Source organism: Canis lupus, chromosome 11, assembly GCF_003254725.2.
Source record: "Canis lupus dingo isolate Sandy chromosome 11, ASM325472v2, whole genome shotgun sequence".
Lineage (NCBI taxonomy): Eukaryota > Metazoa > Chordata > Mammalia > Carnivora > Canidae > Canis > Canis lupus.
Window position 1 is genome coordinate 51,062,436 of NC_064253.1, and position 27,895 is coordinate 51,090,330.

Sequence of the window (27,895 nt, forward strand, 5' to 3'; positions counted from 1 at the left end):
TTTTTTTTTTTAAGATTTTACTTATTTGAGAGAGAGTATAAGCAGGGAGAGTAGCAGAGGGAGGGAGAAACAGTCTCCTCTCTCAGCAGGGAGCCTGACCAGTGGTGATCCTGGGATCATGACCTGAACAGAAGGCATACACCAAACAGACTGAGCCACCCAGGTACCCTGGGCACTACTATAAAAAAAAAATGAATTATCTATGCATAATGCACATATAGGTGACAATATTATATACATTCAGAAATTGATTTTTTGCTACAATTTAAAAGGAAAAAAAAAATGAACTGTCTTAGCACTGAAATCTGTCACTTCCTGCCTAAATGACCCAGAAAACCCACAACTTTTAAAATAAACTTTATTTGGAGACATTCCTGGATGGGTGGCTCAATTAATCACTTCTTGATTTTGGCCCAGGTCCTGATCGAGGTCATGGGATCAAGCCCCAAAGCCCCACATCAGGTTCTGCAATCAGCAGGCAATCTGCCAGAGATACTCTCCCTTTCGCTCTACCCCTCCCCCATTTGCACACGAGTGTGCGCATGCATACTCCTAAACAAATCTTTTATAAAATGTAGCAGGAAAAATAATGAACTTCACCTGGGGCACCTGGCTTGCTCAGTCAGTAGAGTATGTGACTCCTGATCTCAGGGTTTTTAGTTCAAGCCCCAGGTTGGGTATAGAGAATATTTAAAAATTTAAAAAAACAAAAAAACTTTACTCCTAGAATGTAAGGTTCTTCATGATGTGGTTGATCTCTTCAAATATACTCCCTTGCTAGTGAACCTGATGCTTAAGCATGCTCTATATTTTCTGACTTCTGTGCCTTTTGCTCAAATTGCTCTCCCCTACTTCTCATGTCATCTCCCACCTTCCTTTAATGCCCAGCTCAGACTACCTCCAGAGCCTTTGATTCTTGTCTTGATATGGAGTCCCCTTCCTTGGCATCCCCATAATTTGTACCTTGTTGACAGCACCATTTCCCTGATAGTATGGCTATCAGGCTCCTCAAAATAAGTTGAAGTTCTATGAGGTCAAATCCACATTCCCAATCTAGTGCTTTTTCAGTATTCCCTCTACTCCATATATACGGTTGAGAAAAACAAAGTAATCCTGTTATTCTACCTCTTCTGTTATTCTTCTGTTCCGAAGATTTTATTTATCCCAAACCTGTCTAGAGGGTTTAGTCCAAAACTCACCACTTGCTGGCCAGAAGTGAAACTGAAGGTGTTTTCCCTCTTCCGACCTATCTGCCCCCGTCCCACTAAATAGTCTCAAAGACACTGCAATTCTTTTTTTCATTTTTTTAAAGTAGGCTCCATGGCCATTGTGGGATTAGAACTCACAACCCTGAGACCAAGAGTTGCATGCTCGAACCGAACCAGTCAGGTACCCCAAACACAATGCAATTCTAAATTTCTACTTGACACAGGAACATTTCACAAGTCTATGTATATCTGGGTAGTTTTATGAAAAATCCAAGTTCTATTTAAGTCTTTTTAAGCCCTCCATGGACAACAGAAACAAACCATTTAACATTTGCTCAGTTCAGCTGAATTTATGATTGGCACTAGACTAGACTCTTATAGAATCAGTATCTTGGAATATAAATACATCTTGGGGTACCTGGGTTGGTTCAGTGGGTTAAGTGTCTGACTCTTGATCTTAGGGTCATGAGTTCAAGCCCTGTATTGGGATCCATGCTGGGTGTGGAGGCTACTTAAAAAACAAAACAAAAAAAACATTTATTTTAAGATGTTAGGTTTATAGCTCCATCTTTGCTTTTACATCTGTGGTATGATGTTGGTCCTCTAAAATCTTTCATGCCATATTCTTGGTTAGAAATCCATTTCCAGGGACGCCTGGGTGGTTCAGTGGTTAAGCATCTGCCTTTGGCTCAGGGTGTGATCCCAGAGTCCCAAGATCGAGTCCCACAATGGGCTCTCTGCAGAGCCTGCTTCTCCTTCTGCCAATGTCTCTGTCTTTCTCTCTGTGTCTCTCATGAATAAATAAATAAAATCTTTTAAAAAATAATAATAAAATCCAGGTTCTTTCTGGGAACATTGGAAGTGAAAAAAAATGGACTATATAACTTGCCTCTTGGTTTCAGTATGCAGATGTCTACAGGTGTAAGATAACAGTCCCTCACACTGTTTTCTACAGTTTACAAAGCACTGCCAATTACTTTATCAGAGGCCCCAAAAGAACTAAGTGCCTTGTTCAAAGCTACACTGCTATAAGCTCAAATGCCAGAATTAAAACCAGACCTCTCACTACAAGTCTGTTCTTGGTTTTTCCTAAAAGATCTATAAAGTTCCAACTGTCATCTACAGACACATTACGCATGTCATGCAAAAGCAAATCAATCATTCCAACACAAATTTCTCACATTATCAACCAGTATCCCTACAATATTTTGTAGGAAAATACCACTTGCCTTCTATTTATTCCTATAGCTTAACACAGAGCTACCAACCAAATGTCCTTCCCTCAAAAGATCGTCTTCGGCCCACAGTGAGGTTAGGCCACCAACCTATATGAGCCATATGGATGAGAGAATAGGGTTCAAAGTGGAAACAAGACTGGAGGCTAGGGGTGCCTGGGTGGCTCAGTCAGCTAAGCATCTGCCTTCGACTCAGGTCATGATCCCAGAGTCCAGGGATCAAGCCCTGCATTGGGCTCCTAGCTCAGCAGGGAGTCTGCTTCTCCCTCTCCCTCTGCTCTTTCCCCTGCTCATCCTCTTTTCCCTCAAATAAAATCGTAAAAAAAAAAAAAAAAAAAAAAAGACAAGACTGAAGGCTAGCAATCAGAACACCTAAATGGTGGGAAAACCAGAAGACCAGGCAGAATATGGTAGAGAAAAAGTGTCTGTCATGAAAAATGGGGAAAGTAACTCAATCTCCAATGTGCAAAAAATCTATTTTCACAGTACATGAATTCAAAATTCATCAGCCCATTTCATCAGCCAATATAATTATCTTGTATCCTTACAGATATCCTATCTTTGTAATCCATACCAGCTACTGGTTTAAGTACTAGGACAACCAATAAAAATTTGTCTAGGGGTTGTTTTCTCTATATACCACACTTCTCTCTGGGTAAAGCATCATAATATTAATCCCAAAAGCACTAGGTGATTATGTTGTTACCTGTTGAACAAAAAGGATATTCTATACCTGGACATGGACAAGACTACGGAAGCAATCATCCGAAAAACTGAGCAGGGGAGGATGTTTATAAAGTTTAGAAAAAAACACATCCAATACTAGAATTTCATATTAGAAAAAAACTGTTTTTTTTTTTTTTTATATAATACAAATTACATAAAGTAAAGGTGGACATAATTATAAGTGATCCTCAACCAGAGCATAAATGTTTAGGACTTTTAGATGCATGAAAAGAACACCCACCTCAGAAGTTCTATCTTTCTACAACCCTTATTTTGGGAGGGCACCCCAATTCAGTCCTTGGTCAGGAAAAGAGAGCTCTGTAGGCCTAGCTTTACCATCCACGTCAAACACGGGTGAGGAATACCATATTCTCCACAACTAGAGCTCCATCAGGGCAGGCTGCACCACCTCCCATGCAGTCATGGGGCAAGGCACTAGGCAGCAGATCATACCACTGTTAATCAGGTGGGGAAGAGGGTGCAATCCTGCTTTCAGTACTTCACATTTGAAGAGTGCCTTGACAGTAAGGCGTAGCCCAAGGCCCTTCCCAGGAAAAGAAGCAGGCACAGGGGCCAGAACTCAGGCTCCATTTTGACCCAACGTTTATTGTCCTTTTACAACATGTCATTTTTGGTTTAGAAACTGCTTGTGATTAGTTTTCCAACATTAACTCAAAAGCATGTAAAATAAAATCAACCTACTCTCTATATAAACACCCAGCAACTGTGGCCCTTCGTCCTACTGCCCAGGTTGGGTAGAGGGAAGAAGGGAGGGCTTGGGTAGCACTGAGCGAAGTGCAGATGCTTTATTGTGGGGAGTGGCGGTGGTGCCTTGGTTCACACCCACACAGGTCTCCTGCACTGCCCCAAACTACAACAGAAATGGGTAGGCCCAAGGCCCAATTCCCTGTTGGTAATTCACTCTCCGCCTCCCAAATGAAAATCGCTTTTATTTTATCTCTTTTGTTTTGTTTTTGTTTTTTTTGTTTTTGTTTTTTTTTTTTTGCAACAGAAACCCCTGTCCAGAATCTGACTGTAGCTGAACTGTTCAGACTGAGGAATGGAGCAGGCCATGGGCACACCCCTGGTCCCTCCTGGGCGAGCGCCCCCACCCTCAGGGAACAAGGTCCAACCAGGCCAGCTCGCTGCATGCTGGCCACCACCACTTAGCCATACAGGTCATCGTCATTGTCTTCTGTGTATACACTGCCACCTGTGCCGCCTCCACTGCCCTGACTGGGGCCAGCTCCACCCTGGTTTCCTGAAGGGAATCTGCATGCACAAAAGCAGAGCCAAAAAAGAGAGTTAGGATAGGGCCTATGTAGGATTTTCACAACTAACCCCAGCCTCCTTAGGACTCCCACAACCTTGGCTGTACAGTTACCCAAGACAACTTAAGTATTGCCCACTATAACGTGATTACCTGAAGCTGCCAAAGCCCCGACTCTGCTGAAGGGTCTGAGCAAACATCTCATACTTCCGAATGTCATTGTCACTGACAGAACGGCGGGCAAAGCGCATGGCTTCCTCAAAGTGATCTCGGCGGATCTCAGGCACTGGATCATCTTCTTCTACCTCCTATAAGGTTGGTAAACACAGACCACCAGGGCTAAAGTCCAGCTTGGATTCTTCCCCTGGCCTTCCTGCCCCCATCCCTGTCTCTCTAAACCAACCTGAATAAGTTGCAAGGCCAATCTTCCTAAAACTAAGTCAGTGCACTATGTTTAAAAACCTGTCAATGCATTATGGAAAAGGCCAAACTGTATGGACAAAATCACATTAGTGGTTGCCAAGGGCTTAGGGTGGAAAAAAAGGTGACTAAAGTAGCATAAGGGAACTTTCTGGGATGACAGAAATTTATCTGAACTGTGGTAATAGTTATAGAACTTAAATGCATTTGTCAAGATACATGGAGGCACTATACCTAAAAGGGTGAATTTTACTATCTGTGAATCATATCAATAAACTTAAATTTTAAAAATAAAGTTTCTAAAACAAGATAAACTAAACCACCTAAATTTTATTTTATTTTATTTATTTTTTTTTTAAGCACCTAAATTTTAAAAAGATAAAATAACTTTTAGCGCTTACCAAACCCGGATTACACCTTACCTAGTGGCTTCACCTCTAGTAACATATGCCCTCTTAAATCTACCCAGGTTTTTCCCAATTCCCACAATCCTATTTCCTGAGCCAGTTATTTGAGCTGCTTATTTCCTTAGCCCTTATAGTCTCTCTTCATAAATCAGCTCAAACCCTATCTCTTCCACTAAGAAGCCTCTCCAGGAAAAAATTAGAGAAGGTGACAAAACATGAGAGACTTCTAACTCTGGGAAACGAACAAGGGGTAATGGAAGGGGAGGCGGTGGGGGGATGGGTGGGGGGATGGGTGAGGGGACGGGCACGGAGAAGGGCACTTGACAGGATGAGCATTAGGTGTTGTATGTTGGCAAACTGAACTTCAATTTAAAAAAATTTTTTTTAATTAAAAAAAAAAGCCACTTCAATTGCTATGACTTATGAGATTGCTCCGTAGGATTAAGTGTTATCAATGGGTTCTAAGCTTTTATGGGAGGGAGAAGGAATGTCTCAGAACTCCTACAAAAGATAAAGTCATTCATTCATTTATTCATTTATTCATTTTTTAACATGGTGCCAAAATACACCGGAAAACATGCAAGATGATACAGATTCCCTATCTTTATGAAGCTTACATGCACACATACATTATTACATACACACACACTTTAATTACAGGAGGTCCATGGACCACCAAGCAAGAACAGGCCCATGGATTCTAGGTTCTAAACCTGCCCTATTTATTTATGTGCAAAATTGTATTTTGATTTCACCTCACAGAGTCTACTGTGAGGGCTGAGCATATAGACTACCCATCTCTCCTCAGCCTTTATAATTCCAGACTGAAAAGATTAACCCTCAGTATTCTTTCTCTTTGATGCCCTACTAGGGCATCTGTCAGGTATCTTTCCAAAACCCTACAGTCTTAACTCTAGAGCATGGCAGAGATTGCCCTTGGCTCCCCACAACTGGCACATATGGGGAAAAGATGCAGACTCACCATGGCAGATGGGTTGGTCTGCCTCTCCCGTTCTCGCCTAATTTCACTCTCAATGGATTCACGGATGGCCAGCTTGCAAGCACGTTGGCAAATCTCCGTCAGGTCAGCTCCAGAGAAGCCATTAGTCATTTTAGCCAGGAACTCCAAATCCACATCCTAAAGGAAGCAATTGAGCTACCTAAACATTTAGCCTCTCCTCCCCTGTAATACACAGATCTCTAATCCACCAAAACACTCCTAATTTCAGCTTGTGTGTCTTTCACCACTGTTTTACTCCTGATTCTGGATTTTCCTAATGCCTTCAAATCTTCCATTTTTCCTTTACAACCCTAAACCTGGAAATCCCCAATGGAATCTTTTCCAGGAACCAAACACCACACTAGGCTGAGCACTCATAGAAGTCCTCAGCACCAATGCCCTTGTACCTGCCTTGGCAACTGGGGACTTGCGCAGGTTGGCCTTAAGGATAGCAACACGTGACTTCTCATCAGGAAGTGGAATATAGATGAGCTGATCAAGGCGACCAGGTCGCAGGATGGCAGGATCAATGATGTCAGGCCGATTGGTAGCGCCAATAATAAACACATTCTTTTTTGTAGACATGCCATCCATTTCTGTCAGGATCTGGTTGATGACTCGGTCTGCAGCCCCACCACCATCTCCAATGTTACCACCACGGGCCTTGGCAATTGAATCCAGCTCATCAAAGAACAGTACACAGGGGGCAGCTTGGCGGGCCTATGGAAGGGACACATGGACTCAAGTATTAACACAATTGGGTCTCTCAGACCTGAGAAGGAAAGGAAATTAAAGTGACCTTCACTGCTCCAGCTGAGCTGCCAGAACAAGATGGTTTCAATCTCCCAAAGAAACAGCTAGCTACCTTGCTGCCAAGCAAGGGAACTATCTGCTCAGCTGCTTGTAGCTCACCTTGTCAAAGATTTCCCTGACATTGGCTTCAGACTCCCCAAACCACATGGTGAGCAGCTCAGGACCCTTGATAGAGATGAAGTTGGCCTGGCACTCATTAGCAATGGCTTTGGCCAGCAAGGTTTTCCCACAGCCAGGGGGTCCATAGAAGAGTACTCCTTTGGAGGGTGTCATGCCAAACTTGAGGAATTTGTCTGGGTGCTCCACAGGATACTAGGAAGAAAAGGAAAGAGGGTTTAGCATACCCCCATAGTTTGAAACAAACCTAACAAAACAGCAGTATCCCGTCTAATCACCCCATGGTATAAGATAAGGTTTTCTAGGGGCAGGCTCCTTAGTGTTTCCAAATTGAGAATAGCAGGTTCATGAAGTATGCTCTCACAATTCTTGCACTGAACTGCCAACACCCCCAGCCACCTACAATGTACTGAGGCAGTGACTCACTCTGGACCAAGTTATCCTACCTGGACCAGCTCCTGAAGCTCACGTTTGACATCCTCCAGGCCCCCAATATCCTCCCAGGTCACCTGTGGTACCTCCACCACTGTTTCCCGCAGTGCTGATGGATTGCTCTGGCTCAGGGCCCACTAAAAAGAAAAACTGGGGATGAGACTTGCCAAGGGAAAGGTCGAAATGCATGTCTGTGTATGTGAGATGGGGATGCAGTCCTTACCCGGAAGTCATCCATAGTAACTGCCAGAGAGTTCATGACTTCGGCGTCGATGGTCTCATCCTCTAAATCAATGAGGTCCATCTTCTTACGGATAGCTTGAAGAGCAGCCTCCGAGCACAGGGCTGCTAGGTCAGCACCCACATGCCCATGAGTCTCATTGGCCACCTGCAGGGAGAAGATCTACTTACTACTCTAAGACCTAGCTGCCTTAGGAGGCTCAGAGACTAGAATCCTGCCCCCTTCACCTGACCACATACTAGGAGTTCTTTCACTGGCTGGATTTTAAGTAGTGAGGCCTAGACTTGGGGCCTGGAAATAAAGCTGACCCCGAAGTTCTAGTTTACTCTAACGTGGTATCAACTCCAGTTTCCTGGATTCAATCTCAGATCACTTCCTTTCCCCTGCCCAAGAATCAAAATCAGTCTCTTTACGTCTTAAGCTTGTGTCCCTAGCTAGTTCCCTTTAACTGCCTGGAAATAGATATCCTAACTCAAGGCCATCTCTCATCATCACTCCACCTGTTCCAGGTCCACATCATCTGCCAGCTTCATGTTCTTGGTATGAATCTGAAGAATTTCCAAGCGTCCTGTAGCATCAGGGATTCCAATATCTACCTCCCTGTCAAAGCGACCTGCAGAACAGGGTGTGAACATAGACAGGGCTCATTTCTGGGCTACAGGAAAGAAGGGACAGGTCTCACATGACCAATCATCCCTGTCTGTCCAGGACTCTCCTGGTGTTAGCACTGAAAGTTCCAAGTTCTAGAAAATCCCTCAGTTTCAGACAAACCAGGATGGTTTGTCACTATAGATAGGACACGAGATAAGGGAAAGGACCCTTGGGCCCTATCACTGCAAGGAGCTTCAAGAAATCCTCAGATTAGGACTAAGATGAAGAACAGAATCTCTTAAAAGAGATTAAGCTTAGTAGAGCTATAGATTCCCTATGAGCAAGAACAGGGTCGGAAGAAATTTGAGGTCCTTACCAAATCGCCGAAGGGCTGGGTCAATGCTATTGGGTCTGTTGGTTGCTGCCATGACAATCACATGTGCTCTCTGCTTTAGGCCATCCATAAGGGTCAACAACTGTGATACAATACGCCTTTCCACCTCCCCATGGGTCTGTCAGGACAGGATGTCTGGTCAGAAGTGAAGTGAGGACCTTTTAACCCCCACTATCCCCTTGGGCAAGTTCCTACTTTCTCTCTTTTGGGAGCGATGGCATCTAGCTCATCAATGAAGATGATAGCCGGAGCATTCTTCTCAGCCTCCTCAAAGGCTTTACGAAGGTTGCTCTCAGACTCACCAGCCAACTTGCTCATGATCTCAGGACCTGAAAGGATACAGAATAGAAACAATGACAAAAATACATCCTTCCCTCAATCCCAAGATAAATCAGATCTCTTATCTGGCTGGTCCAGAAACAGGTGCTATGTAAACATGTGGTAACCTCTGCCTACTTTCTCACAGACTCTCCCAGATACTATCCCAGGATAGGCACAAACTAGGCTGGAGGGAAACCACAAGGAACTCACACCTATCTCAGTCAAGCTCTAAATGTCAAGATGCCAGCACATGCCCTGGACCCTCAGGCCAGGGCAAGAGAACCAGCATACCAGATGGACCTCTATCATTTTCAAAGAGGCAGCTAATGTCAATCTTCCCCCAAACCCTCTCAAATAAACTAGCAGACAAAATTTTTGAGTTCTCATTCTAACTTGCTACCCCTAAATGTCTTCAGCCTTTCTCTCTCAAGGGAGGATAGATCAGGGACACCAGAGTACAATACCTTCCCCTTGTTGCTTATCTGTCCACAATGTAACCCAGCAGAAGAAAGATGATGAAATATACATGAGGGTATGTATGCAAATAAATGTGTCCGTGAGTTCTCCAGCTCGTGAGACTGGATCATGCTCAGCTCAGTGTAAGATCCAGCCAAATACAAGGTGAACCAATTCTCCTACCATTGATTAAGAAGAAGAAGGCTCCAGTCTCATTTGCCACAGCTCGGGCAATTAGGGTCTTCCCAGTTCCAGGAGGTCCATAGAGCAAGATTCCCCGAGGAGGCTAAGGACCAGTACAGAGAGAGTGATTAGGTTCAGACTCCTACCTTCTCCCAACTCCACCCACTCTAAAATGGTTTGAATGTGGCTCTATCTAGATAGAGAGTGAGAATCAGTTTTGAGCCCTCAGCATAAACTACTAAGAAAGTTTACTTCAGGCCATACTCACTCCTCTTATTAGCAGAAAACTGACATTTATTTTATTTTATTTCATTTTTCTAAGATTTTATTTATTCATGAGAGGTATATATAGAGAGGCAGAGACACAGGCAGAGGGAAAAAGAAGCAGGCTCCATGCAGGGAGCCCGATGTGGGACTCGATCTTGGAACTGCGGGGTCACGCCCTGGGCTGAAGGCAAACGCTAAACTGCTGAGCCACCCAGGGATCCCTAGAAAACTGACATTTATGATTATACCTTGGCATAGGAGACTAAGAGCACAGAAACCACCCTAAGAAACTCTAGTATGGCTAAGTCTGAAGATCCTGGGACTACAAAAAAGCAAGAGGCCAATAGGCCAAGGTTTTGACTTTGGACAGACAAGGGCCAGGACTAGTTTTTAGCTATCTAAGGAAGAGTATTGCCACAGGCTCACTCATTCCAATAATCACAACCCTCTAGGATCTATCATATTTGAATGCTTTTCCTTACCACCAACAACCACAAGTTTTTCTCTTTGAAGCTGTCTTTTTTATGGCCTATCCACAGGCTGCACATGGGAAATGCCCATATAGAAGATAAAATTATTTGTATGGTACATACTAGAGAAGAGGGTAATTTCATCTTCACTGTGCCCATGATATGGAACAGTTAGGAAGTCACATTGTAGGTCTGCAGTTCTCACATGTTTTGGATTCAGGACCCTTCACACACTGCAAATTTCCTTAAACTTTTCTTGGGTGACATTGTTACATACAGGTAGGCAACTATGATGAGATTTGTTTTTATAGGGTCCGTGAGATAAAAATGGTTTTTACATTTTTAAATAACCATAATATAAAAAATAATGCAACAAGAATTGACCCGAGTCTTTGTTAATTACCAGCCTACATTATGTCCCAGGATACTCACCTTAACACCAATCGCCTTAAAGAGAGCAGGATGTCTGAGAGGTAGCTCCACCATCTCCTTTATCTGAGCCAGCTGTTTCCTGCAGCCACCAATATCATCATAGCCTACTTCATTCAAGGACTCTTCCTCATCCTGAATACAGAGAAGACAAAGAAAAAAAAAAAAAGGCAGGAATATTATTATTATTAGCAAAAGTTGAGTTTCGCCAAATCCTTCTACAATCTGGTATAGAGAAACCTATTTTACGAGAGGATTCTCCTCTAAGGGGGATCCTGACTCAAAGAACAATTCTAAAAATCCCAAAGCAAAGATTTTCAGCATAGTCTTTCCCTTTTACACTGCCCTTAGTATTACTGGAAAGAACCACCCTAAGACTAAAGCTAGAAACTGGGAAACAGACAGAGGTCTGGATGCCATCATCAATGTCACTTCTACAAAAATTATTCCAACCACTTAGATCTTTTGAGTTCAATCTGGATTTTAAAAATTACTGGTATCATATACTTCTAGAAACACACAGGCCCAGAAATGAATAGTTGAAACATTTTCACAACCTCTGGAAAAAAGCTTAGTTCCAAAGAGCACTCAGTTTTATTTTTAATAGAGGAAGACAGAGATGGGTGGGAGCAGGGGCGGAGGGAGCAGGCTACAGAGCGAAAGGGAGAGAATCTTAAGCAGGCTCCAGACCTAGTATGGAGCCCAAAACAGGGCTCAACCTCACAACCCTGAGATTATGACCGGAGTTGAAATCAAGAGTCAGATGCTTAACCAACTGAGCCACCCAGGTGCCCCCAAAGAGCACTCACAGTTAGTAGTTACCATATGACCGCCCCACTTTGTAATCATGAAATTGGGTACTGGGATAAAGGAGAGAACTCACCTCTCGTTTGATAGGCTCCCCTTCACAGTGGATCACTGTGTCTGGGGCAACAATGCAGTAAGGACTGGGATCTGTCTCCACTACTTTGAACTCTACAGCACGCATTCCACCCCGGACAAGGAAAATGTCTCCTGTGAGAGTAATTAGCACAAGTGCAGTCAGAGATGTCAAATACCAGAGCAAGAGAGAGTTCCTCACCAGAACCTGTTGTCTAAAATGCCAAGTTCACTAGATACTGCCCCTTTCCCCTTCCCACCTCTACCTTATTAAGCATCAGGCAAGAGGAGATAGCTAAACTGTGAAGTGTCCCTCTGCCATTCAAGAGGACACTGAACAAAATCTTATGGGCTATAGGTAACCAAGCTTTCACAACAACCACAGATGATCAGACTGTGCTAAATATTAAATACACTTTGGACTGTGACACAGCCAAAAAGTGCCCAAGTCCTCCTTCTGGGACAAAGGAGAAGAGAGCTTACTCTACTGAAGCAGGGAATGATAGTAGGGAAATGGAGGAGTGGGAAGGAGGAGGAAGGAAGGAGAGTACACATGAGCGTGTATGCAGAATGTGTGTGTAAGCACACATATGAGAATGAGATAAAGACATTCTAAGATTTACTCCCAGGTATCCCTACAAACAACTATCCTTAAGCTCAGTCTTTAGAATTATCTCTCACCTTTCCGGATGGGTCGATAAGCTTCCAGGAAGTATGGCTTAAGGTATACCTCGAAGAGATTGCCAGTGATGCCTTCCACCGTGTCATCGATGGGTAGCACGTGGATACGTTTGCCGTACTTCACATCAGGACACGGCTGGATGCTGAGGATGACAAGCAGACTCCACATTACCAACCACAATGTAGCCCCAAACACTGGGCGTCTGAAAGTGCCTGGCACAGAGAGCTGACGGCAAGTAAAAGAAAAAAGGTAGGGATGGCTTTAGGTGAAGAGAGGAAGGAGGGCAGAGTGAGAGTGAGGACAAAAGAGCAGCCAAACAGAACTAAGACCAAGTCATACTTGGGGGAAGGGCAGTAGTAGGAGCCATTAGAAGAAGCTACAAATTTACATTAAAATTTTATTTTTTTTAGGTAAATTTAAAGTTGAACTAAAATGGGGCTGCTCACTCCCAATCAGTGAGCCAAAAGGAAGACCCACACATGTAAAGCCCCCAAAATGAAGAAATAGGAGCAAGGATCTTCAGTGAGAGATATCCAAAGATGACCCATTTGGCTAATATTAGTAACCCAAAATTACGGAGGCCGTAGTGGGACAAGTATCAGGATCAAAAAAATAAAACTGAAAAAAAAAAAAAAAAAGTCATCTCAGCCAGGTGGTCAGAGAAACTTGACGTGATTAAGCACCTCCAGAAGGCTACATGAAATCTAGAATCCATTAAAAATAATCAGAAGTCTGAGATGTTCCTGGCCAGTCTCAGATGTTCCTGACAGGGGGTTGGATAGCTGTGGCTAGTGATGACTCCAAGATGGGAAAGCTTCTTGCCTAAAGTTAAGTTTAAAATCTCTCAGATTGGGGATCCCTAGGTGTCCCAGTGATTAAGCCTGGGGCAGGATCCTAGAGTCCCAGAATTGAGCCCCACATCGAGCTCCCTGCATGGAGCATGTTTCTCCCTCTGCCTGTGTCTGTGCCTCTCTCTCTCTCTCATGAATAAAATCTTTAAAAAAAAAAAATCACTCAGATAGAAGCTGAAGCTATTCAGGGTCTGACTCAAACTATGCTTCTATTCTATATTAACTTTGATCCATAAAAAAACCCTAATCGGAAATTCGCCTTCTATGCCCACACTCCTACCTCATTCTGGTCCCAACACAAGCCATTATTTCAACATAACAGTGAGATTGTTTCATAGACACTCTCAAATGGTATCCTAAACCAGCGTTCAGCATGTTATAAATCATACCTCTGGCAAAAAAAATAAGTAAAGGTATCACAGAAGTCACAGAAATGCAACTTGTCCCAAGGGTCATGCAGAAGTAAATTCTGAAGTCTCAGGGAGGCAGAATCAAAACCTAAAGATAGCCCTGCTATATTAAGTCTTCCCATGGCTAGAAGGATTCTGCTATGGGTAGCTGCCAAGAACTTCATTAGTCCTGTCTATAATTCAGGCTGTCTCTGGCCTCCCATCCCTGAGGGGCTAAGAACCCCACACACACCTGATTACATCCCCTAGATGTACGCGAAGGTTATTCCGAACAACTCTATTCATTCGAATCTTCTCATCGGAACATGTGTCATCAGAAAGCACAATGCACACAGCTTCCCGCCTCTTCTTTCCTTTCAGCAATACTGTGTCACCTCGGAACAACTGCAGTTCATCCATCTTGGGCTGAGAAAAGAAGGTTAAGGCCTTTGGGTCACTGGGCCAAGGGGTAGGCAGCAGCCCTGGAGGCTGGAATTCCCAGTAAACCCCACTCTATCTGTGGTCACTGCAAAAAAAAAAAATGAGGAAAGAAACCTGGGAAAAGTCCTCAGGTTAAGTGCAATAAGGAAAGACTGAACCTTTGACCCAACTTACCTGGGACAAGGACACCACACTGTTGTCCTCATTGATGGCTTCATCGACAATTAACCGATTGGGACGATTCTTCTGTTTAAGAATGGCTGTTGATAAGTCATCACCTTTTGAACTAAAAAGAGAAAATGAATTTAGTCCCAATACATACTCCAGTCCCAGGGACCCCACCAGTCTTTAAAATTCACACTTACGAAAGAAATAGTGGATATATGAAGCTGTCCCTATGCCAGAGAGGTCAGATAAAGGATATTCAGCCACGGTCACGAAGAGTAACATTTAGCACATACAATTCCCATTCCAGCATCTCTTAGTATTCTGAGCACTGGTATCCTAGCTGTTAAGGCCCCAAGTGATCTTGCCCCAGAGTCAGGAAACTATGGCCTGAGAAGACTAAATAGAGGTAGAGGCTGAGTAGGACACCCAGGTGGCTCAGGGGTTGAGCATCTGCCTTCAGCTCAAGTCATGGTCCTGGGGTCCTGGGATCGGGGTTCTGGGATTGAGTCCTGCATCAGGCTCCCCACAGGGAGCCTGCTTCTCCCTCTGCCTGTGTCTCTGCCTCTCTCTGTGCCCCTCATGAATAAATTTTTTTTTTAAAAGTAGAGGCTAAGTAACAATTAGAGAAATGACAATAATCTTAGTATGAAAGAAACAGTGATTAGGAGAAGGGGCTATGCAGTCAGACCTGCTGGGTCTGAATCCCAACCCTGCCACTGTTTAATTGTCATCTTGAGCAAGTTACTTAACTTCTCTGGATGATGATGTCCTCATCTGAAAAGAAGCAAATACAGTAGTACCTATCTTAAAGAATTATCTTAAGTGAGATAATGAATGCAACAATGCCTGGCACATGGTATTAATGGTCACAATGATTACCACTGCAGAAGAAAGCATAAACTCTTCTTTGCTAACCTTCTTGGAGAATGAAGTGAGCAAGACAACTTCCTGTAGGACTCAGGGAGGCCCCAAGTCCCACCAAGCCTGGGGACAATGAAGTAGAATCATTAGCACTACCATCCTTACTGGCTAAACCTGCTAAATTCCAGAGCATTCTATATACCACAGAAATGCCAAGCACAAAGACTATGACATTTGGGGAAAACTAAACTAATAGATCTGAAACCTTCAGAAAGAGGCCCAAGCTCAAAAAGAGCTTGACAAATCTCTGCAAAGACATACAATTCCACAATATTGGTTCAGAAAGTCAAAACCTAGAAATGCTGAGGCATGAAGCAAATCCAAATCCCTCACCCAGACCAAAGCTAAGTCCAAGCTCAGTTTAAACCCTCTAAATAGTTTCAATAATTTCTTAGAAGATCATTCACCTGACACCAACTTCTTACCTAGCTTCTCTCCAACCTTCAGTAACTAGACTCAGTGGGCTCTCCCTTTGAAAAGCTACTTCCAGGATCCCTGGGTGGTTCAGCAGTAGCGCCTGCCTTTGGCCCAGGGTGTGATCCTGGAGTCCTGGGATCAAGTCCCACATCAGGCTCCTGCATGGTGCCTGCTTCTCCCTCTGCCTGTGTCTCTGCCTCTTTTTTTCTCTCTATCTCTAATGAATGAATAAATAAATAAAATCTTTAAAAAAAATAAAAAGCTACTTCCTTTTACTAAGGCTCGGGAAAACCTGAACATTAACAAACAGGGAGGCCAAATAACGGAGGAAATGAAGAAATAAAAAAGAATATTTTCCATTAACTATTCCTTCACTTAACAAATTAGCAAGTATACATTACAGGCCAGGCACCATCCTATAATCTGGAAATACATCAATCAACAAACAAGAAAAAAAAAATTGTATCTTCACAACTTACAAGAAAAAAAGATGCCTATACTCCAGAATACTAGCTAGGAAGTTGTGGTGTTTCTCCATCTTTTGGTCTTGATCTACCCAACAGAAGTACAAATTCCATTCATCTAACAAAGTTGTAAGCTTTCTGCTGATCCTCTCACAAAGGCTGCGTCTTTAATCATCACCTTAAAACTAATTTCAAAGAGTGGAGTTTCCTCAGCTTAAACTTGCCTCCTCAACCTAAAAAGTGTAGCATTCCGGTCACAATGTTCCATCACAGGCAGACTCCTCCAGTGTTTATCAACACTCTGGAGAATAAGCATAGTCAATGTGGCAGCTGAAGGCAATTTAAAGCCATCAACTCTCCCTTTCTCTCACACATCAAAATACCTTCCAAGGACTACGCACCTTTCCGTTTAATCTATAGGATTGGGGCTAGAGAAAAATAAAATGCCAGATGCCTCTAGTCAGCATAGTTTGTATTTTAACCCCAAAGTTGCATTCTAGAAAAACTTCCTGACTGCTTACCATTCCTGACCCTAGCAATGGAGGTGAGTAGTATGCTCTTCCCTTAAGGCAAAGACCTTTACTTCCAAATCTATCTACTAAGATCAAAGGAAGTAACCTCTAAAAGAGAGCTTCAGCCTGATCGTGGGCCAACAGCAGTCCTGGAGGCTCTTTGGGGACATCCCCATTGTCTTCTGCATGAGTCAGGCCCTTTCCAGAACTCCAATGGGCCACAGGGGACTTGGAGGGAGTTCAGGTAAGAGTCATCAAGATGACCTAGAGGTTAGAAACCATCTATGATGCCAGGTTCCAAGAATTTTGAATTTTTATTTTTAGACCTAAGAGAGTAAGTATTAATAAGTAGTGGTCCTTTTAAATAGACACCTAGGTAATACTTCAATCTCCGTTTAGAAACTTGGGGGAAAAAAAAAAAAAAGGGAACACACCTCAAAAAACTAAATTTTCTTCAAGTCAGGAAAGTGATTTGCATAGAAGAGTTTCCACAGGATGGCTGTCTTTTTTTTTTTTTTTTTTTTTCCCTCAGTAGCTAAAGCTCTTGATTCTAAATCTAATGGGCAGGATGGGCAGAGGTGGTAGGATTTTATCTGATGCTTTCCTGAGGGATGGAGAACCCAAGATTTCTCAACACAGCATTTTGGGGAAAGGAACGTGTGTGTTCAAAGAGTCAGGGCTACTCTAACCTTCTCAGCACAAAGGCTGAAACTGAGAGAGCCCTGCAAATTACCAACTGAGATTCGAACTTTACCAAAAGCCCGAACAGTAAAGTTCCTACTCTCCGCCCCCATTTCATAATATTAAGAAAAACTGACCAAAGCTTTCTCATGTGAAGAACAACAAACCTACGAAGGAGGCCAAAAACGAAACGCAGGGCCCGCCCTCTCCCTAACAGCCCCTCACTGCTCAGGTCGTGAAGATGTCAACCAAGGGCCAGGCCGACCCAGCTCCAAAAAGGCCGTCGTGAACTTCCCCGAGCTCGCCGAGTCTTCCCCGCTCCGGCCTCCGCCTGGCTCCCGGCTCCTAAGGCCTTCACGTGGCCAAAAGTCCACGCCCACTGGGCCCAGTTCAGGCGTCGGGCCCGCAGGGCCTGCTCTCTCCGGGGACCAAAGGCCTTCAACGGATAGTAGACCTGATCGCAGGTGGGCGCCCTAAGGCCCCGGGGCTCCGCGCTGGCAATGTGGGCCCGCAGACCTCACAAGAACCGGAGAGCGGTTCCCAGGGAGCCAATCAGGCCGCCCGGGCCTGCATGACACAGCACGATCTGGCCCAGGCCCCGACCCAGGCCCAACGCAAGCCCGGCCTAGGGGGCGCGCGGGTGCGCAGCCAGGCCCAGACCGGACCGCGGCCCCTCATCCCCCCGCTTCTCCCCTCTCTCCCTCCTTCCTTGTCTCCACCTCTCAGACGCGCCCACGGCCAGGCTCGGCCGGGCCTACCCAGCGCGGCGAGTCCCCAGGTGCGCGCACCCGCAGCGGGCGGGCGGGCGCGCGCACACACTCACTCAGCTCCAGAGGCCATGGCGCGCGCCTCTCCCGGCCGGCGGCTGTGGCGGCCCGCGGGTAACGGCTACGAGGGGTGGCAGGCGACCGACTGGGCCGGGGCTCGGCTCTCCCTGGCAGGGGGGCGAGCAGCGGCGACAAACCCGCAGGCGGCCTCCTTCTCGCCTCCTCCTAGAGGCACCGGGGCGGTGGGCGGGCGGTATACACTGGCTCCTAATCCGGGAGGGGGCAGCGGCAGCGACGACTCAAACGACGGCTGCAGACGCTGCGCTGAGACTGAACCGAGAAGAGCCGAATCATCGGAAGGAGAGGTGCTTTCACCTCAGCCAATCAGCGCCTGCCCTGGGGACTCCCGCCCGCCTCTCCGCGCCTCTCCCCAGCAACCCGCGGACCAGAGCCAATCAGGAAATTCGCCTGCGGCCTGGCTCCCGCCTCAGGGATGCAACACGCCTAGTAACGCCACGTCAATTGGCCGCAGCGCTACGCTTCCTCGACGGATTGGGACTCGCGACCAATCAACGAAAAGGATAGAGCCAGAGCGACTGGCGAAAGAAGGGCCTTTAATCCCCGGGAGGCGGACTCTCCCACTTGGCTCCAGTTCATTGGCTCCTGATCTTATCCTGTTCAAGAACCTGGCACAATAGATTGAACCCTTGTATTAGTCTACTCCTATTGCAGTGATAACCTACACGCTCATTTTCTTCCCAAACCTAAGCATCTACCCTTACCCTTCTCCTGTGTCCAAAACTGTCTCTAGCCATCCCTGCTCTGAACCCTTTGGCAACCCAACTCTTAATCCACTCCACCCTATTGTCTTGGCACCCTCTGGTAACTCTAATCCCATAGGCTTTACAGTTCTTCAGGGCTTGGAGGTATATGCTTCCTCTTACCACTCAGCCTTTAAGTTAATGGCTTGAGGGGGAGGGCACTCAAGTCCAAAAAAAGGTCAAAAGGCAACCACAGAACACAGTAGATGCCATAGAACCCAAAGCAGCAATAAAATTGCATGCTGAGACCTGAAATCCTTGGGGCCCAAATGGTGAGCTAGCCCTAAATTCAATAATCATCTTTGGCACCACACTGATTAAATTAATCCATCCTTCATCCCCTATCCACACTGACATGGTTGACTGAAGGCAGAAATTTGGGACTGGAGTGGGGAGTCACTCAGAGACTCAGAAGTCTGCTTGTCCTTCCCCTCTAAAGATGAATCAAATACCCGCCCTTGTCCTGAAAGCCCTGTCCAGACCACCTTCCAGACCCAGCTCCACTCTTTGTCAACTTGCACAAGATCCTGGGCTTTGGCGCTCTGGCTTTTAGGCAACAGATAGAACCAAAGCCACTGCAAGGATTCCTGTGGCCCCTTCTACCAAGAACTCAATCTCATAAGGTAGATGATGTTCGGAGAGGACATCTTAGATGACCAGCACTGAATCAGGCAGCTGTGAGCCTTCCCACTCAAGTATATGTAGTAGGCAAACAAGAGATAAATACGAGATTTTACTCAACTTGAGAAAAGGGAAAACAGGAAAAAGGTGTCATAAGCAAAGTTAATGCTTTTTTGGTGACAAAGGGGCTTCCTCTGGAACCAGAATGGCAGTAACTAGGCCAAATTTTGCAGGACTACTACCAATCTCTCCAATGCCAGAATTATACAGGAATGATTAGTTTCACCCACATTCCCCAAGAATGGTAAAGCAGAAAGCCCTCCCCATGGAGAAAAGGGTCACTGGAGCCCCAGCTCAGGCTCTTTAAAATGTGGCAGCTACAGGTCACAAGGCTCCGGCAGAGATGTCCGAAATTCCTCAAGAAGGGTTTCACGGTCAGGGTAACAAATCCAGCCCAAACAGGTTTCTAGGTACAGGGGGAGAGACCTGGAGAACAAAAAGAGTAATGTCTAAGGATGAAGGAGAGGCATAAGGTTGGACAAACATTCCCTCCCTTTCATTCATCACCATCCCCAACAGACTCCAGGACTCCAGGATGCCAACTGCCCTGAGCCCCAAGCCCTCAGGCCTCAGGCTCACCATGCAGCATTCTCCTGTGGCAACTTAGTTTGGGCCTCTAGCCTCCACCAGAGAGCAGAGGCCTCATCCCTCCGATCCATCTTCCTCAGAGTCTGAAGCAGGTGAAATGAAGCATCTTGATTACCTGTAGCCCCACCCCAGGGTAGAGAGGCTTAGAACTTGACACAGCTTTTCAGGTCATGATCTCAGAGTCCTGGGATCAAGCCCCTCATGGGGTTCCCTGCTTAGCAGGGAGCCTGCTTCTCCCTTTCCTTCCTGCTTGTGCTCTCTCTCACTATCTCTCTCTCAAATAAGTAAAATATTAAAAAAAGAAAAAAAAGAACTTGACACAGCCTTAAGCATCATTTTATAAAAGGAGCAACTGAGGCCTAGAGCAGAGAAGTATCTTTTCTACAGTCACACATAGAACCAGAGGGTAGGGCAGCCCCGGTGGCACAGCGGTTTAGCGCCACCTGCAGCCTGGGGTGTGATCCTGGAGACCCGCGATCGAGTCCCACATCAGGCTTCCTGTATGGAGCCTGCTTCTTCTGCCTGTGTCTCTGCCCCTCTCTCTCTCTCTATGAATAAATAAAATATTAAAAAAAAAAAAAAAAAAAGGAACCAGGGGGTAGAGGGACACCTGGGTGGTTCAGCAGTTGACCATCTGCCTTTGGTTCAGGGCATGATCCCAGGGTCTGGGGATCGAGTCCCACATCAGGCTCCCCACAAGGAACCTACTTTTCCCTCTTCCTCTGCCTCTGTGTGTCTCTCATGAATAAATAAATAAAATCTTATTTAAAAATAAAAACCAGGGGGTAGATCAGTCCCAACCATTCTTATCCTTGCATACTGCCTGCCCAAGACAAAGGGCTCAGCTGACCCTGCTTCTCCCCAGCATACTCCCAGCGCAGTTATGATCTTTGTGTCTGAGGACATTGAGAAGACTGAGGAACTCCTGAGAACCTTCATACACACTTGCATATGTCTTCAAACCTAGGTATATCCCTAGGTACATACAGTACAACCCTATTCATCCCCTTCTATCTGGGAACATCACTCTCCCACTAATTCCCAAGTACCTCCCCCATGGACCTCTCTGCCCTCGTGCATCTGGGCATAGCTGATGCCACACAAATACACATACCTGGGCACATCTGCACACCAAGGAGGAAGTCCTGTAGGGCTCTGGTGTCTTGGCCACTGGCTACCCATTGCAGTCCACGACTAATCAGGGCAGCTGCCCGAAGCTGTGGTAGTGCCACATCTGACATACACCCCTGCTCACCGTTGGAAGCAGGCCCTAGGGACCACCCCAAAAGTCAAAAAATGTGTCCCTGCCATATAATCACCGAAACCCCAAGTACTCCTCTTACTCTTCTTGTGTCTGGAGTCCCTTTCTTTTAAGTCTCCTGGTAGGCTAGGATGCATGGAAAGGCAACACATTCACCATACCCACTTTGGGAGGGAAGAGGAAAATTAAAAGTCTAGATCACCTTGTTCTTTGTCCTTAGGTGTGGTCCGGAAAAGCAGCTCAAGGCACCTGAAGTGGGATACAGAATAGGGGTGAAGAGGAGTCAACCTCAGAAATTCTGGGGTGAGTAGGTAAGAAGGAGCTTACCAACTCAGGTCCCAATCAGCAAATTATCCCACCATACTTCCCCTCGGATCCTCGTTGGCTTCCTGGGCTCACCGGCTAAATTCACTAATTGCCTCTTTTTGGGCCCCCAGCTGCACCCAGGCTTGACCCTGAAGCAGGTAGGTGGCAGAAACCCAGGATGGGCAGTGTGGTGACTTCTTTGTTCCTTTTTTATCATCTTCCCACAGCTGGGGCATCTTGGGAAGCAGAGATGACGTGCGGCTGAGCAGCTCCTCACATACGGTCAAGGCATCCTGGGCTCGGCCTGCCTGGATCAGCGCTGCTGCTGCCTCTAAGAACACCTCAGGCATACAGGGCCCTGGGTGGGTAGGAGGTGGGGAGAACTGGGGTGGGAGGAGGATGCAGTGTCTTAAAGAGGCATTAGCCATCCCCAACCTCTTCAACCAGGCTCTGGTACCACACAGAGACCACCCATTGCTTGCTACACTGGACCCTTTGCTCTGGGAACCTTCCTGGTCTGGCCTTCCAACTTGGACAGAAAAGCAGAAATAAAAAGAGAAAACAGCAGTCCTGCTGTACTCCAAAGGAGACTCCAACCCTCCTACCCAATTATAGAGAACCTTGACGATATACTCACCTTTGGCTCTGAGTCAGACAGCAACAGAGCCAGCAGGTCCAAGTAATGCTCTGCAGCGTCCTCAGCCCTGAGGAGTCAGAGCCCATTAGCTTCACCTTAGGCTATTAGTAGGGGTCCTTCAAGGGCTCTTAGCTAACAAAGGGATGCTCAAGGGCCCTGGGGAATGGGGAGAGTGGGGTCTTGGGGCTCCAATCCCAGCTCATATGGATCCACCCTCCTTACAGAATGGATTTGGGAGATTTCAGTATTTTAAAGATGCAAGAGCTTGGTGTCTGAGTGAAGAGTCTTAAGTTCAGGTCCACCAGGAGATTGAGGAACGGGAACCTATGATCTACCACTGACTTGTCCATATAGCTTACTTGCAACAGAAGCAGACTCACACCCCAGGGAAGACATCAGAAATGGGAAGAGAAGCTCAGATGAGCAAGGCAGTGGAACCTTACCTTCCTACCTGTAAGCATCGGCTTGCTAGCAAGTACTTGGCCTGGCTCTGTGTGCCACAATGAAGGGGTGAGCCTGGGTTAGGTTGGGGGAGTAGTAACTCTACTTCAATGAGAAGCTGGGGGGCTTCAGAACTGTGAGTAACATTCAAGGCCTAAAAGGGACAAAAAGAAAAAAGTACATCTATATGTCTATAATCTTTGGGAGCCATATTTTCTTCTGTTTACAACTTGATTAGCCTTCCTAACACAAGCACCTCAGCAATCCCTATATCTTCAGTTCCTTACCTCAACCAACAGCTCCAGACTCTCCAGCTCTGCTGCTGTGTTCCCCAGTTGCCGATATAGCCTGGAGGCTTCCAGAAGCGGAAGACCCCAGGTTGATCCCTCTTTCAGGGCTGCAACCAAGTACAGCAGAGCTCTTTGTGGATTGCCCTAGAGGGGTGAGAGGACACAGGCTTCAGCTACCCTCACAAAGCAGAAAGCTGTCTATAACACCCATAGTTTCCCTAACCCACCCTAGCACTGTCTTTACCATCTTATGGAGACAGGTCCCCAGGGCCGTGTACACCTGGACCAACACAGGCCGTGAGCACAGACCTGAGGCTGCTTCTTGCAGACTGCTCAGTGCCCTGGGCAGGCTTCCTGTGATCAGCTCCTGGAGGCCTGATGACAATCAGGGTATAAACTTATAGAGGCCCATAGGGCAGGTGACATGATAGGGAACAAGAGTACAGAGAAGCTCCACTGAGGTCAATGGGACATGACAGGGAAGGTATGAGCCAAAAGACCCCTTAAGACAGGGAGTGGGGAGGTGGGGATGAATATGACTGCTAGCTGACCTTGGCGATAGGCAGAAGCTGTAAGAAGGACATCTCTTAAGCCCCGGGCATCCTGCAGGGTCAGTGGAGCATCCGATTCCTTAGGTGGGGGGCTCCAAGTTTTCAGAAGCAGCAGCAGATTCTCAGAGGCCTCACTCTGAGGAAAGAAGAGTGATTAGAGGCTGTAAGCCTATAATCATCTCTTCTTCTATCTCAATCTACCCTAGCTGGATTTTGAAATAAATCAAGGGTCCTCCTGATTCCTGTTCACTCAATTCTAAGAGATAGATAGGTATGAGACAAGGATAAAGGAGGGAAAAAAACCTGGGGGCACTGACGATCTACTCTAGTGTGCCTCCTCATCCAGTATATGCTCATGAGGACACAAGGCAAGGACCATGTGTGGGTTACTGATGAGAAGACTGAGGCTGGGAGATGACTTCAGCAAGGTCAGTAAAAGCCTTAGCCCTATCAGAGATCATTAAGCTATTAAAAAACAACAACAACAACAACTCAAGGGGCGCCTGGGTGGCCTGGTTAGTTAAGTATCCGATTCTTGATTTTGGCTCAGGGCATGATCTCAGGGTCCTGAGGTCAAGCCCCACATCAGGTTTTACACTCAGGGAGTCTGCTGGAGATTCTCTCAGTCTCCCTATGCCCCTCCGCCCCCCTCTTACCTGCACATGCACTCTCTCTCTCACTCTCTCTTAAATAAATAAATTTAAAAAAAAAACAAAAAAAAACACTCAAGAGAATTCCCCCGATGAAGGACCAATCAGAGCAAGGTCACCAAGAGTCCTGGAGAGAACTCAGGTCTTTTGACCACCAACCCAGGAGCCTTTCCAGCACAAAATGCTACTGCAGCTAAGATAGGTGAGAGATGAGAAGAGACCCTTAGATCTAGGTTACTTTTCCCAAATTACCTGCTTGCCATTCAAGGTCTGCAATAGCAAGGTCAGGTCCCCAAGATGGTCAGTGCTTAGCCAGAGGGCAGCCTGCAGGCCAGCCAGATGGTGAAGGACAGGGAGCAGCTCCAGCAGAAGGGAGGAATAATGGAAAACAGAGTCCCACAGCCCCCTAAGCCCACATTCCAGTCTGGGCCCCAGCTGCTCCTGGGTCTCCAGCACTGTAGAGGAAACACACATAGCTGAGGTTGGGTCCTCATCTCCGGTTTTCTTTTTCTACAGGAGCCCAAAAGTCAAAAAAGTGCTCCTGGTCTGAGGAGCACTTGGAGGATAAAAAAATGGCATCTCTCTCCATAGAGATGACAAATTTTATTGCTCCTCTTGTCCACTTTGCAAGGACTTAAACCCAGTCAGGCTGGCAGACACATGGAAAACAATCTCTGACCCTCACCTCTCTCCAGGCCCTTCTGGATATCCTGTGCCTGGTCCTCCGTGAAACCCTGGGCCAGGGTTGCCCTCAGGGTAATGAAATTGCAGGTAACAGTCAATTCCAAGGGGAGAACAGGAACAGCCGCAGGGAGTCCTGGAGCAACACATGCTGGCCTTATAGACCACTCCCCTCCAGAAAGATTCCCCAAATAAGAACCAAACTCAAAGGGCATCTCACCCCAACCAAAATGGCCTCAATAAAGAAATCACCGTTTGCACACAAAGGGCAGAAAGTCCTTTAGATTGGACCATCCCGGAAACCACTGGGGGGGGGGGGGGGGGGCCTTGCAGGGCGTAGAGATTCACCAGTACCAAAAAGAATTCCACTCCAATCCCTTCTGTGACTTAAATAGGATTCCCCTGCCCCCTGAGTAATTTTCTCAGTCCCAGAAATTCAGAAGAGGAACTGGTCTCTGGCTGTGGAGGAAGGTAACAGACAATCCTGAGGAGGATCCTGCTTACCCTGCAGACTATGGAGGAGTCCCCTGAACCCTTCCAGTGCATCCTGAGCCAACTGCTGTCGCCTCACATACAGACGCGAGTCCTGAGCCACCTGACAAATGTGGGATGAGGTTATCATTAGGGATCAATCCTTATTTCTCCCCTTGCAACTGTGGCAAGGTATGTCATTCTCCAGTCTTTCCTGGCTCCTGATGGAGAGGAGTCAAACTCCACCCCTCCCCATCAACTGTGCTAAGTCCGTTGGAAACCCTCTTTCCGGTATTTTGGCGCTCCAAAGTGAGGGTCCCAGCAGCCGTGTTACCTTGGCCTGTCGAACTAGCTGGTCATTCTTTTCCCTCCACAAGTCTAGGCAGCTGGTGTGTGGCCCTGAGGAGCTCAGAGGGGTCTGATGCGATATGGTGGCCGAGGCTGGACCCGGACACCTGGAAGGGTCTGCTGAAGGGTAAGGCCGGTCCCGCCGCGGTCCCCACCCGAGCGGGGAAAGGTCCCTGCGCTTCCGCACCCTCCCGCGACTCTTTTGCTCCCCTGAGGGCCCCCGCAGAGGCGAATCGGCCTTTTCGGGAGAAATGGACTCTCTCGGGGACTCTGTGCCGGCTCCCACCCCCGCCTCCTCCATCTCGCCTCTGGTTGGCCCCGCGGACAAAACTCTCTGCTGCGGTTGGTCGTCCTCAAGGGTTAGTCCTCGCGGGAAACTCGAGGAAGAAACGTGTGGGCTCTCCATCCGAAAAGGGAGCCGACGGCGGACCAGAGGATGGGGGTGCGTCTGAGTGGGGAGGTTGTACTTCTCACGGTTCGGTTTGCCAGTCCCTCGCGCAGGCCGAAACCTTGAGCAATCGATCTCGGTACCGGAAACCGTGTCCCAGCCCTCCGCTCGCAGCCACGCTTCCAGGTCCGCCCAGCTTTGCCCCTCCGCAGGGGGCGGGCCCGCGCAGGGCATCCTGGGAATCGTAGTACGCCCACAGCCGCCCCAGAAATCCCAGCCCCGGCACAAACTCTCCAAGAGGAACGGATCCCTGATGACCCAGGCTATCAACCCATCCTTTCTTTGCTCACCATGGAGCTACCACATTCTACTCAACCCCAAGCAGTGTGACTGCTGGCGACACAGCCCTGGGCTTGTGCTTCGCGCACTACCTGCCCCTTTCAACAAATGGACCCAGGAGAATTGAACATGCATATGCAAAAACAAAACTGTGACCCTTACCACAGATAAAAGCAACTAGAATTCTCATACATAATGGGAATATAAAGTGTTATAGTTACCTTGGAAAATAATTTGGCAATATCTTAAAAAGTTAATCATAAGCTTACTTATGACCCAGCAATTCCACTCTGAGAAATCCTCTCAAGAAAAACAAAAATATATGTCTACACCAAGAGTTGTATGGAAATGCTCATAGCAGCTACAAAAATATTCATAATAGCTTAAAAAAAAAAGTAAAAATCTAAATGTCCCTTAGCTGATCATAACTATACAGTGGACTAGGACTAAGCAATAAAAAGGGGCAAAACCTGATAGATGCTTCAACATGAACCTCAAAAACATTCTAAGTCAAAGAAAAGACCACATATTTGATGATTCCATTTGTATGAAATGTCCAGAAAATATAAATTTAGAAAAACAGAAAATAGATCAGTGGCCTAAGGTGAAATTGGGGATTGATTGTAAACAAAGGATAGAGACCTTGTGGTAATGATGAAAATTTTCTAAAACTAAATTGTGGCATTAGACAAGTTTTCTTTCTTTTTTTTTTTTTTTAAGATTTTATTTATTTACTCATGAGAGACAAAGAGAGAGACAGAGACACAAGCAGAGGGAGAAGCAGGCTCCACGCAGGGAGCCTGACGCAGGACTCAATCCTGGGTCTCCAGGATCATACCCTGGGCTGAAGGCGGCCATAAACCGCTGAGCCACCTGGGCTGCCCTAGACAAGGTTTCTTACATACAAACACCAAAAACACAAGCAACAAAAGAAAAGTAGGATGAATTGGACTTCATCAAAATTTTAAATTTGCGGGATCCCTGGGTGGCGTAGCGGTTTGGCGCCTGCCTTTGGCCCAGGGCATGATCCTGGAGACCCGGGATCGAATCCCACGTCGGGCTCCCGGTGCATGGAGCCTGCTTCTCCCTCTGCCTGTGTCTCTGCCTCTCTCTCTCTCTCTGTGACTATCATAAATAAATAAAAAAATAATAAAAAAAAATTTTTAAATTTGCTTCAAAGAACACTATCAAGAAGATGAAAAGATGGGATGTCTGGGTGGCTCAGTGGTTGAGCGTCTGCCTTTGGCTCAAGTCGTGAATAAATGAATAAATATTTGCAAATCATGTATC

The 27,895-nt window shown here is 46.4% G+C and overlaps 2 protein-coding genes across 3 annotated transcripts; both read right to left on the minus strand.

Moving 5' to 3' along the window:
* Positions 1 to 3,749: 3,749 nt before the first annotated feature.
* LOC112649655 (valosin containing protein) lies at positions 3,750 to 18,514 on the minus strand. Of its 2 annotated transcripts, none has more exons than XM_025432040.3 (17): positions 18,209 to 18,514; positions 14,397 to 14,508; positions 14,035 to 14,207; positions 12,541 to 12,683; positions 11,864 to 11,994; positions 10,984 to 11,115; positions 9,815 to 9,917; positions 9,050 to 9,183; positions 8,837 to 8,972; positions 8,370 to 8,482; positions 7,852 to 8,016; positions 7,643 to 7,765; positions 7,179 to 7,391; positions 6,678 to 6,986; positions 6,249 to 6,404; positions 4,593 to 4,747; positions 3,750 to 4,441 (listed from the first exon to the last, which is right to left on the minus strand). In XM_025432040.3, exons 1-17 carry the CDS (start codon positions 18,223 to 18,225, stop codon positions 4,336 to 4,338), a joined length of 2,421 nt encoding a protein of 806 aa, XP_025287825.1. In that variant the 5' UTR covers positions 18,226 to 18,514; the 3' UTR covers positions 3,750 to 4,335. The 2 variants fall into 2 exon arrangements, with proteins under 2 accessions (XP_025287825.1, XP_035553048.1); XM_035697155.2 differs by lacking the exon at positions 18,209 to 18,514 and adding an exon at positions 18,144 to 18,164.
* Positions 18,515 to 19,693: 1,179 nt separating this feature from the next.
* Positions 19,694 to 26,515, minus strand: FANCG (FA complementation group G). The gene is made up of 14 exons (XM_049116214.1): positions 25,865 to 26,515; positions 25,564 to 25,654; positions 25,064 to 25,195; positions 24,631 to 24,833; positions 23,729 to 23,864; positions 23,422 to 23,552; positions 23,175 to 23,321; positions 22,890 to 23,041; positions 22,447 to 22,513; positions 21,903 to 22,192; positions 21,706 to 21,752; positions 21,357 to 21,512; positions 20,234 to 20,357; positions 19,694 to 20,080 (listed from the first exon to the last, which is right to left on the minus strand). The coding sequence occupies exons 1-14, from the start codon at positions 26,498 to 26,500 to the stop codon at positions 19,972 to 19,974; spliced, it is 2,421 nt and encodes an 806-aa protein (XP_048972171.1). The 5' UTR covers positions 26,501 to 26,515; the 3' UTR covers positions 19,694 to 19,971.
* Positions 26,516 to 27,895: the final 1,380 nt, after the last annotated feature.